The following is a 12,612-nucleotide window of genomic DNA, read 5'->3' as shown; positions in this document are numbered from 1 at the left end:
TCTATGCAGACTGACAAAGTAATTAATGGCTGAGAACAGGGTCTTAGTTTGCCAGGAGCAAAGCGGCATTCCTCAGAGAATCACAGACTTAGGGCTTTCTTTCCTCAACCAGCTGCAGAAACATGTCAGCGATGGAATCACCAGACTCACCACCACTCACTCTGGAGTCCAAACTAGAAAGAGAAGCTACTAATGTGAAAATCTCTGAGCTGCTGGAGGTGCAGGTGAAAGTTTTACCAATGCTATCCGAGGGGCAGTACCTTCCCTTCAGAGATCGACGTGCAGCTGTGGGTGTTTGCAAACATTCACTGAGTGCCACTACTGCCTGCATATAGAAGAGGAAAGTAGTTGTCAAAGATAGACAAGAAATTGTGCACATTGAGTAAGAATTAGCACGGATCATAATAGGAGAACAGCACAGCACAATGAAGCTTACTGGTTTGCTGCCCACTAGAGGTCTCTTCACCCCCCACATGAGCAATCATTATCTTCTCCAGTCAAATCTAGATTTACTTCATACAAGAGGAATGAGTTTGATGTCTGCCACCTGCCTCCCCATTGATTTTGGATTCTCTGTCTGGTTAAAGACCACTGTTTCCTGTAATGAGGCAAAGGGAGAAATTACATATGACAGAAAATTAGGTAATACTGATACATACACAGGATAGGCAGCAAGGTGGCCTCATTGAAGTGATGGGAAGCACAGAGTGCAAAAAGGGTTAGTTTGGGAGGATGAGGTGGGTGAGAGCCAATAAGCGGATAGGATGCAATGCAATACCAAGAGCTTTCGTGCATGAGACGTGGTGGGCTGAATATGCAATGTCAGATTTAGAATGAGCATCCTTGAATGTAAATGTAAGGCGCAGAGAGAAGATGGTAGCACCCTTGTAGAAGCACAACGTCACACATTCCCTGAATGCTGAGTGCCCCCTCTCACTCGGGACTGTGCACTGACCTGGACTGCAAGTTGTGTCCAAGCTGGTTGGGTTTGGTGGTGTGGCGTACTGCAACAGTTGGCTGGAAAAGGACTGCCTTCCTCTCCACTACCGCATCAATTCCTACCATCTGGTCAATGTTTTAAGTGTTGCTGCTTGAGCAGCACAATATGAGGGTCAGCTCCTGACTTGCAACTGTAGTTCTTTGGGTTTTTCCCTCTGGCTTGACGCATCTGAAATAGCGCGTAGCTGAGCTCTCAAAAACAGTGCTCGAGGTGTGAAAGCTGGAAGAATTCAGTAGTGGCGCCATTTCTCTGGCGACACAATTTCCTGGTTCTAAACAGCCCGAATGCATAATTAATGAAGAGTAGAAGACTGCACAAGAAAAGTCACTCTGAGCCTGGCAGACCTGGTACCCTGAAACTCACTCAACAAAATACAAAGTGAAAGTGGGAAAACTTTCACACTATGCTGATAAACAAATACTTTGTCCTGAATACGGTCACTATTGGACCTTACTGACCATGAACTTAACTGCACTGCAACAGTTTACAAAGTACCATTGATACCATCAAGAATGTAAACATCACAGACCAGTTAACTGGTGTAATGGAAAGGATCTGGATGGCAGTCAACTAACTTCTGCTGCTAGTTTGGCTTTCTGAAATCAATTTAGGTACGTTGTTTCTCCGAATCAATCTAACTGATCATCTAGTCACATTCTTACGGAGTGGCTGATTGAAGGATACAGTAGAATATGTACATACCTGGTTGGTAATGCGGCCACACCTCTGTAAATCATTTCCGGATGCCATAGCAATTGCTGTAGCAATCGCAGGTGGAGGACTGGTTTTCAGGCTGTTACAGGTACAAATCAACTGAGAGAATGCCTGCAGCATGTCAATCCGCAGTTTGACAAATTCACACTGAAATGTCAAGGGGTTGGAAGGTGTGCTCGCAGCCTGAAAATAATATCATATTTAACATAATTTAGTAACTGTCAAGGTCTCAAATTACTCTATAAGCTTTTTATATTAAATCAGCAAGTTTGCTTCACATTTTGAAAAATTGCTTTAAATAGGATGCTAAAACTAAATCAGATAGCAATGGCTTAAAGTTCTTAAGACGACTTATAGCTCAGGTTATGGATGAGGTTGTTGACTTGCTGCTGAGCTGATAAGTTTGTATGCAGACATTTCATCATCATACTAGGTAATATCATCAGTGCGCCTCCAGTGAAGTGTCGGGGTTCTATCCTGCTTGCTATTTGCTTGTCCCAGTTTGTCGAGATGGGTGGCATCATTTCCAGGAGAAAGTGAGGACTGCAGGTGCTGAAGATCAGAGCTGAAAATGTGTTGCTGGAAAAGCGCAGCAGGTCAGGCAGCATCCAAGGAACAGGAGAATAGATGATCGGGCATAAGCCCTTCTTCAGGAATGAGGAAAGTGTGCCCAGCAGGCTAAGATAAAAGGTAGGGAGGAGGGACTTGGGGGAGGGGCGTTGGAAATGCGATAGGTGGAAGGAGATCAAGGTGAGGGTGATAGGCCGGAGTGGGGTGGGGGGGGTCCAGCAGGCCAACACGTGGCCATGAGCTGTGCAGGCGCAGTGTCACGGGGGAAGGTGCCGGGAGTGGAGGTTAGGTTGGTGGGGGTGTGGACTTGACGAGGGAGTCACGGAGGGAGTGGTCTTTTGAGCACTGCCTTCCTAGCCTGCAATCTTCTTCCTGACCTCTCTACCCCCACCCCACTCCGGCCTATCACCCTCACCTTGACCTCCTTCCACCTATCGCATTTCCAACGCCCCTCCCTAAGTCCCTCCTTCCTACCTTTTATCTTAGCCTGCTGGGCACACTTTCCTCATTCCTGAAGAAGGGCTTATGCCCGAAACGTTGATTCTCCTGTTCCTTGGATGCTGCCTGACCTGCTGTGCTTTTCCAGCAACACATTTTCAGCGCTGGCATCATTTCCAGTTTTGTTTCTTCGTGGTTGGTATATGGGGTCTAACTCTACATGTTTGTTAATGGAGTTCTGGATTGAGTGCCAGACCTTCAGCAATTCCCGTTCATGTCTTTGTTTGGCTTGTCCTGGATGGATACATTGTCCCAGTTAAATTGGTATCCTTTTTTGTCCTTATGTATGGACACAAGTGATTGTTGATCATGTCTCTTGGTGGCTAGTTGGTGTTCGTGTACCCTGATGGCTTGTTTTCCTCTGGTTTGCCCTATGTAATATTTGTGGCAGTCTTTACATGGTATTTTGCTTATTTTGGAGATGGAAGGATTTCACTTTTCTCAAAACACGGTCTGTTCAAGTGGTTTATGAAAATAAGAAATCACTTAAAAACACAAGAAAACTGAAAAGCAGTCAGGCCAGTTAAACTGAAAACAATGGGGGGGGGGGTTGGGTCTCACTCTGGCAGAAGTTAGAAGTACTGGAAATAAGTTAAATGCCTTGTTTGTACTGCCACATGTTCCTTTATTTGAACTATTACAGGTAGCTAAATGAGATAGACTGAATTCAGAAACTACAGTCAGAATAATTACCTTATACATTCATCCAATGTTAAGTTAAGCAGCACAACAAATCATATCTGACCATATCTGGTTAATCCATTTGACAGAATGATGCACAAAAAGCAGGAACATCCAGTTGGATGCCACGAGGGGGCATTATTGATAATCACGTGAGTAGAAGTAAGGCAGCTAGAGTTGACTCCTCAAAAGGATGCTTAGCAGAACAACCAACCTCATTGAACCCAAGCAGACACCAACACCAAACCAAAATTTCTAACAGTCATCATGCACATATAGAAAAATGTTTGAAAGTTGGGTCAGATTCTCTACTGACTCTCTGGCTTCCCTCAGTCTTCCAGGATTCATGGCATTAGAGCATTTTATTTCAACTAATTTTTTCAGTATCACTTCCACTAACCAAAAATCCTACGTTAGAGCAAACCCATCAAAAAAAAAATTCCCATAAATTACATTGCACTTAAACTAGTTTTCATGAATGATAAGTGGTGTTTAGATTGTTTTTCTGAAAAGTACATGTGAATAAATTTCTGAAAGGTTTTATATAGTCCAATATATCTTGTCTTATAATTGAACAACCAACATATGACATGTCCACTAACTGCAATGCCATCAGAGGAGTTGATAAAACAGTTGTTAACTGTCTATTCTGTAACAAAATAAACCAAACAAGTTGGAATGCTGCTAAAGCAAATTCATTTGACATATTCATTTTGACTTCAACTCACTGTCAATGAAGCTATGCCCCTCTGATAATATTTTAAAGCTTCAGCAATACGGGCTAGTGCAACACTGGATTCACTGTCCTGTAGGCCAGCCAGACATTGCTCTGCTCTCGAGAATTCCTTCAAACTGTTTATCCAGAAGTAAAAATGTTCGGAAGCCACCTGCGTCAACAAGCCATGGTAAAGATCTCCGGCCATATCATGGTTTCCCTTAAAATACCAGAAAAGAGAAATATCAATTAAAACAAATATCTGCCACCTGATGACATTTCAATACATAAGCATTGAACAGCTTGAAGAAATTTTTGCTGATGTTTTACTTTCGATCTTCAGAATGATTATACAAAGTACAAGACCACCATGCAACGCCAGTGACTTCCCCTAGCTGTGACAGGATAGACTGCAGAAAGTGACTATGCCACTACCACATTCTGTGCATTGCTAACATGGCTTTGGGGAAGCCAGGTGAACAAAAGCCAGCAAGAATCTGGTTAACATGAACCATGCAACCATTGCAAATTTTTACTGCCTTCTGAAATGGCTTAGCAATGCCTCTTGCTGCAGAACAATTGTTACATCGTCAATTCTTCTACCTTATGAAGTGTGATAGAACGTTTAATGGTCATGATAACATGTGCATGACATATTTAATAAACAAATAGATGGTGTCACTGCAAACAGCATTTAAGATACCACCTGATTGTCCCTACAATTTCGACTCTAGTACTAACAAACATTGATCTAAACATATATATATTTCATTGTTTATTCTATCAATTTGCTGAAAAGACAATGAATAGGTAGGGATGAAGGTACAGATCAGACACTTTCAAAATAAAGCAAAACAATATAGACACTGAAGATCAGAAATAAAAATATTTTAAATAAGAAATTCAACAGATATGGGAGCATCTGTGAGGAGAGAGACAGAGAAAAACAATTAACGTTTCAGGACCAATTAATATTTTTTATTCACACAGGATGTGTGTATCGCTGGTTAGATCAGCATTTATTGCACATCCCTAGTTGGTCTCCAGAAGATGGTGGTGAGCTGCCTTCTTGAACTGCTAAAATCCATTTAATGTAGGCACATCCACAATGCCATTAAGGGAGGGAGTTCCAGGATTTTGATCCTGTCTTCAGAACTCGACAGAACTTTAAATGGAAATGTTGCTTTACAATGGAAAACTACTGAGACTAACTTGTTCCTTTGAGAACCAGACATCTGGTCATTGCAAATCTAAACTGTTTAATTAGATAGAAAAAAACAAAAACCTGTCTGTTTGATCAGACTCCAAGTCCAGACCTCCAATCAGATAGTCACATTCCTTTCTAGTGTCGAAAATTAATTATTTTTGTTCTGCCAGGAATTTCTTTTTGTAGTGTGGGGAGCAGATGGTGAGGGGAGGAAAGATGGAACACTTTAAAACTAGAATATAATTAAACTATTCAGGGCTTTCAGTGTGACACGGTTGCACTACTGAGTATCTGCCACTAGAGGTTGCAAATAAACTGTCAATAAGCAATTACAGCCAAATTACTGCCATCACAATGAAGAGTAGATGAATGACATGCTAATTACACTTTATCCTGAGAGCTTGTTGGGCTGAGAAAAAAAAGAGAACGTCAAATCACCCCAAAGATACATGTAGCATACTGACAATACGTCTAGTTATAAATGTCCAATTTTAACTAACAAGGAAATGTTCAGATTAGAGGAGAAAGTGCTGGATGTCTTGAAACAGGTAAAGGTGGGTAAATGCTCAGGGCCTGATCAGGTGTACCCGAGAACTCTGTGGGAAGCTAGAGAAGTGATTGCTGGGCCTCTTGCTGAGATATTTGTATCATCGATAGTCACAGGTGAGGTGCCGGAAGACTGGAGGTTGGCAAACGTGGTGCCACTGTTTAAGAAGGGCAGTAAGGATAAACCAGGGAATATAGACTGGTGAGCCTGACCTCGGTGGTGGGCACATTGTTGGAGGGACAGGATGTACATGTATTTGGAAAGGCAAGGACTGATTAGGGATAGTCAACATGGCTTTGTGTGTGGGAAATCACGTCTCACAAACTTGATTGAGTTTTTTTGAAGAAGTAATAGAGGATTGATGAGGGCAAAGCAGTGGATGTGATCTACATGGACTTCAGTAAGGCGTTCGACAAGGTTCGCCTTGGGAGACTGATTAGCAAGGTTAGATCTCATGGAATACAGGGAGAACTAGCCATTTGGATACAGAACTGGCTCAAAGGTAGAAGACAGAGGGTGGCGGTGGAGGGTTGTTTTTCAGACTGGAGGCCTGTGACCAGTGGAGTGCCACAAGGTGCTGGGTCCTCTACTTTTTGTCATTTACATAAATGATTTGGATGTGAGCAAAAGAGGTACAGTTAGTAAGTTTGCAGATGACACCAAAATAGGAGGTGTAGTGGACAGCGAAGAGGGTTACCTCAGATTACAACAGGATCTTGACCAGATGGGCCAATGGGCTGAGAAGTGGCAGATGGAGTTTAATTCAGATAAATGTGAGGTGCTGCTTTTTGGGAAAACAAATCTTAACAGGACATATACATTTAATGGTAAGGTCCTAGGGAGTGTTGCTGAACAAAGAGACCTTGGAGTGCAGGTTCGTAGCTCCTTGAAAGTGGAGACACAAGTAGATAGGATAGTGAAGGCGGCGTTTGGTATGCTTTCCTTTATTGGTCAGAGTACTGAATACAGGAGTTGGGAGGTCATGTTGAGGATGAACAGGCTGGGGCTGTTTTCCCTGGAGCGTCGGAGACTGAGGGGTGACCTTACAGAAGTTTACAAAATTATGAGGGGCATGGATAGGATAAATAGACAAAGTCTTTCCCCTGGGGTCAGGGAGTCCAGAACTAGAGGGCATAGGTTTAGGGTGAGAGGGGAAAGGTATAAAAGAGACCGAAGGGGCAACCTTTTCACGCAGAGGATGGTACGTGTATGGAATGAGCCACCAGAGGAAGCGGTGAAGGCTGGTACAATTGCAACATTTAAGAGGCATTTGGATGGGTATATGAATAGGAAGGGTTTGGAGGGATATGGGCCGGGTGTTGGCAGGTGGGACTAGATTGGGTTGGGATATCTGGTCGGTATGGACGGGTTGGACCGAAGGGTCTGTTTCCCCATTTCTATGACTATCTCTAAAATGGCTTTCAGAATATGCATTAACTACTTCTACTTCAACACCATCTCAGTGACAAAATTCCCCTAAACTCTGCCCTAAATGGCCTGCCCCTCATTTTGAAACTGTGTTTCCTGGTTCAGACTGACAAAGACCCAGCACTGAGATTGCCACATTAGGGAAGTACAATGTGTATATCTTTTTCAGTAAGGAGACCAAAATGGCACAAAATACTCCAAGTATGGTCATACCAAGGCACTATACAATTGCAGGAAGACATCCTTACTCCAATTCTGTTTCAAATAATATTTAGCAATACTATGCCACATGTCAGATAAAAGCAAAAATCAATTAACTGTTTCTGAAGTGTTGTCACTTCATCATATAGAGCAATGCTGTAGCCAAAGACAAACAATGGTAAAGGATATGAATGACCAGTTAACTTGTCTTGGTGGCAGTGGCTAGGACACCAAAGATCCTATGTCATGATACAGTCTGGGAGGATGAGGGTAGGATGGGGTGGGGGGGAAACCAAAACTAGAGGACAGAGGTTTAAGGCGAGAGAGGAAAGATTTAAAAAGGACCTGAGGGGCAAATGTTTCACCCAAAGGATGGTGTATGTATGGAATGAGCTGCCAAAGGAAGTGTGGGGTTGGCTATAATTACAACATGTAAAAGGTATCTTGATAGGTATATGAATAGGAGCAGTTGAGAGGGGTATGGGCCAAATGCTGGCAAATGGGACTAGATCAGATTGGAATCTGGTTGGTGCACCTGGGATCCTAAGGGTTTGCTTTTGTGCTGTATGACTTCATGATTTGAGAGTTGACTTATACCACCAGTGCCCAATCGAACATAGAATTGTAAAGCACAGTACAGGCCCTTTGACCTTTGATGTTGTGCCAATCTTTCATCCTACTCTAAGATCAGACTAACCTACATATCCTTCATTGCACTATCTTCCATGTGCCAACCAAGAGTCGCTTAAATGTCCCTAATGTATCTGACTCTACTATCACTGCTGGCAGTGCATTCCATGCACCCACCACACTCTCTGTAAAGAACCTCCTCTGACATCTCGCCTAAACCTTCCTCCAATCACCTTAAAATTATGCCCCCTCGTTATAGCCATTTCTTCATTCTTCTTCACTCCAATGAGATAAAGCCTAGCTCCCTCAACCTTTCTTCATAAGACATGCCCTCCAGTCCAGGCAGCATCCTGGTAAATCTCCTCTGCACCCTCCCGAGAGCTTCCACATCTTTCCTATAATGAGGCCACCAGAACTGAATACAATATTTCAATGTGGTCTAACCAGGGGTCTACAGAGCTGCAGCATAACCTCACGGCTCTTAAACTCACTCGCCTGTTAATGAAAGCCAACACACCATACACCTTCTTGACAACTCTGTCAACTTGGGTGGCAACTTTGAGGGATCTATGGATATGGACTCCAAGATCCCTCTGTTCCTCTACACTGCCAAGAATCCTGCCCTTAACCTTGAATTCTGCACTCAGATTCAACCTTCCAAAATGAATCACTTCATACTTTTCCAGGTTGAACTCCATCTGCCACTTATCACTCCAGTTTTACATCCTGTCAATGTCCCATTGCAACCCACAACAGCCTTCCACACTACCCACAACTCCACCAACCTTCATGGCAAATTTACTAACACACCCTTCCTCATCCAAATCATTTACAAAATTCACAAGCAGAGGACCCAGAACTGATCCCTGTGAAACACCGGTGGTCACCAAGCTCCAGGTTGAATACTTTCAATCTACTACCACCCTCTGTTCTGTGGGCCAGATAATTCTGTATCCAGACAGCCAGATTTCCCTGTATCCCATGCCTCCTTACTTTTTGAATGAGGAACCTTTGTCACATCCTCAATGAATTCAATAAGGTTTGTGAGGCATGACCTGCCCCTCACAAAGCCATGCTGACAATCTTGAATGAAATTATGGTTTTCCAAGTAATCACAAATCCTGTCTGTCAGAATTCTCTCCAATACTTTTCCCACCACAGATGTGAGACTGACTGGTCTGTAATTCCCAGGATTATCCCAACTCACTTTTTGTTGAACAAGGAAATAACATGTGCCACCCTCCAATCATCTGGCACTACTCCAGTGGACAGTGAGAACGCAGAGATCGTAGCCAAAGGCACAGCAATCTCTTCCCTTGCTTCCTGTAGTAACCTTGGGTAGCGCCTCTGGCCCAGGGGATTTATCCATCCTTATGATTTTCAAAATTTTCAGCATATCCTCCTTCTTAACATCAACCTGTTCAAGCTTATCAGTCTGTTTCACGCTGTCCTCAGAAATGTCAAGGTGCCTCTCAGCAGTGAATACTGAAACAAAGTATTTATTAAGGACCTCCCCTACCTCCTCCAACTCCAGGTACAAGTTCCCTCCACTATCCCTGATTGGCCCAACCCTCACTCTGGCCATCCTCTTTTTCTTCACGCAAGTGTAGAATAAGTTAGGGTTTTCCTTAATCCTACCTGTTAAAGCTTTCTCATGTCTCCTTCTAGCTCTCCTAAGTCCATTCTTCAGTTCTTCCTGGCTACCTTGTAACTCGCTATCTGATTCTTTCCTCCTTAGCTTTAAGTAAGTTTCCTTCTTCCTCTTGACTAGGTGACCAAATCCCTTGTCATCCAAGGTTCTTTCAACCTACCATCCCTTCCTTGCTTCAGTGGGACAAACCATCCAGCACCACCAGCAATTACATAGCAGTTTCACAGTAGAGAACAGCCCAATGCACATTAAAAGGAGAGAAAATACAAAATAGGAAGAGATTGATGCCTGGGCAAAGAGATTAGGATTGAAGATGTTTTTAGTTGAAAAGCTCTGCTCTGAGGGAATTTCTAAGAGGAGAAAGAAAATGGACACTGTAATGTCTCAGAGAATAGAATTAGATGAAGATTCTGTTAGTGGTCAGCTGAGGAAGGAATGATGCACTAAAAGCCAGCATCAGAAAGAGGAAATGAGTGAAAATTGCAAGAATTTAGGGTGAGGCAAAGCCAAGAAAGAGTAAGAAATTAAGGATGAGTAAAGATGGAAGCAGAAAATATTGCATGGGCGAAAATCAAAGTCTTAGTCAATGATACAGGGCAGGATTTAACCTGAGAACAGAATGTCAAAGTTTCAGCCTGCTTCAGCTTAGATAAATGGCAAGGGAGGTAGTGAGAGTCAGTGGCAAGAGAGCAGAGTTTTTGGTAAAGACTAAAAAACAATTTGGTCTTCCTAATGTTCAGTTAGGAATAAAAATAATGCCTTCAGCCCTTTAAGTCTTTTCCACTATTATATGAAGTCATGGATGCTAACTCCATTTGGTCACCTTCACTTCAGACCTTAATCTCTTGGCTCACCAAAATCTCAAATTTAAAACTGACCTTGCATCGACTTTCTCTTAAGAGTTCCACACACTATCACCTTTCTTCCGTGAATGATTTGGCCATGATTTTAAGATTATATCCGCTTGCCCCAAGTTCTCCAACACAGGGAAAAGCTCCTCGCTACATACCTTACTGATTTCTTTCAACGTCCAAAAATCCTTCAGCAACACCTGTCTATATTGAACTCTAGCTGCGAGTTTTCAGATCCTTTTAACAAACGTGTGTTGACTCTCTGATAAATTCAAATTTCTTCCAATGGGCAAATCTCTGTCCTTTTTTAAGTATTTCAATAACTTCCCCATAACAGATGCTAGATGATCAGATCAATAATGTTGTAGCTGTCTCAGTCATCTTTCTTAAATAATGGAACTTCGAAATTTTCCAAAATTAAGAATAATTCCTAAATTCACAGCAGTTTGATAAATTCCTTAACTGTTTCTTTAAAATGCAGGGATAGAAACTAGCTGGGCCTGGGAATTGCCAACCTTTAAATGCCTTTAATCTTTATTACTGTTTCTTTCAATTCCAATCTTTATTCATTACTTATTCTCTGGAATGTCAAATAGATTATATTTTTTCTCTATCAAGCAGAGAAAAGTAGAAAGAGAGAGAAAGTAAACTACAATGGCAAGCTAGCAAGGAACATTTAAAAAAATACTGACAAAAAGAGCTTCTTTAAATATATAAGAAAAATATAAGAGGCCAAAGTAAATATAGGGCCTTAGAAAAATAATCTGGGGAGATAGTTATGAGGAACAGAGAAATGTCAAATTGTTAAACGGATACTTTTCATCAGTCTTTATGATGGAAGATATTTTGAACATCCCATGAATACTAAAGAATACAGCAGAGGAATTAAGTACCCACACCATCACTAGAGAAATACTATTTGACAAGCTAATGTGGGCTAAAGGCCTGACCCTAATTAATTGCATCCTGGGATCCTCAAGAAGGTAGTGACAGCGGTAGTAGATGCATTGGTTGAATTTTTCCAAAAATCTTTGGATTCTAGAGAGGTACTAGAAGATACCTATTGCTAACCAACAATGTGACGTCCATATTTAAAAAGGGAGACAAAAAAAAACAAGTATCGGTCAATTATCATATATCATTGGAAAAGTATTGGAATCAATTAAGGAAGTAAAAGCAGAACATTAGAAAAATCATAATCTAATCATGCATTGTTAATACAGCTTCATGAAAGAGAAATTACATTTGACTAATTTTTTTTTAAAGAGGTTTTTGTGGGCAGTCCCAACCAAAGTGGCAGGAGAGGAACCAGTACATGTTTTATTTGGACTTTTAGAAGACTTTTGACAAGATACCTCAAAAAGGTTAAGTCATAAGAGCCCACAGTGTTGGAGGGAGTGCATTGCGTGGGTAAGAGAATTGGTTAATGAGCAGAAAAGAGCAATTCAGGATAAGGGTTCTTTTACAGGTTGACGACCTGTGACCAGTGGGATTTCACAGGGATCAGTGTTGGGACCACAACTGTTTACATTTTATGGAGTCATAGAGATGTACATCATAGAAATAGACCCTTCGGTCCAACCTGTCCATGCTGACCAGATATCCCAACCCAATCTACTCTCACCTGCCAGAACCCGGCCCATATCCCTTCATACCCTTCCTATTCATATCCCCATCCAAATGCCTCTTAAATGTTGCAATTGTACCAGCCTCCACCACATCCTCTGACAGCTCATTCCATACATGTACCACCCTCTGCATGAAAAAGTTGCCCCTTAGGTCTCTTTTATATCTTACCCCTCTCACCCTAAACCTATGCCCTCTAGTTCTGGACTCCCCGACCCCAGGGAAAAGACTTTGCCTATTTATCCTATCCATGCCCCTCATAATTTTGTAAACCTCTACAAGGTCACCCCACA

At 42.1% G+C, this 12,612-nt stretch overlaps 1 protein-coding gene across 1 annotated transcript in view; it reads right to left on the bottom strand.

Moving 5' to 3' along the window:
• ints7 (integrator complex subunit 7) overlaps window positions 1-12,612 on the bottom strand; it is a 62,329-nt gene that overhangs the window by 15,171 nt on the left and 34,546 nt on the right. Inside the window, exons 13-14 of the mRNA XM_043695875.1 lie at window positions 4,192-4,398; window positions 1,703-1,897 (exon numbers count right to left, since the gene is read on the bottom strand). Of these exons, the coding sequence (XP_043551810.1) occupies window positions 1,703-1,897; window positions 4,192-4,398 (402 nt within the window). The remainder of the gene's footprint in view (window positions 1-1,702; window positions 1,898-4,191; window positions 4,399-12,612) is intronic.

Source organism: Chiloscyllium plagiosum, chromosome 9 (assembly GCF_004010195.1).
Source record: "Chiloscyllium plagiosum isolate BGI_BamShark_2017 chromosome 9, ASM401019v2, whole genome shotgun sequence".
In the NCBI taxonomy this organism is placed as follows: Eukaryota; Metazoa; Chordata; class Chondrichthyes; order Orectolobiformes; family Hemiscylliidae; genus Chiloscyllium; species Chiloscyllium plagiosum.
The sequence above is the reverse complement of the archived record's forward strand: the minus strand, read 5'-3'. Positions and strand labels throughout refer to the sequence as shown.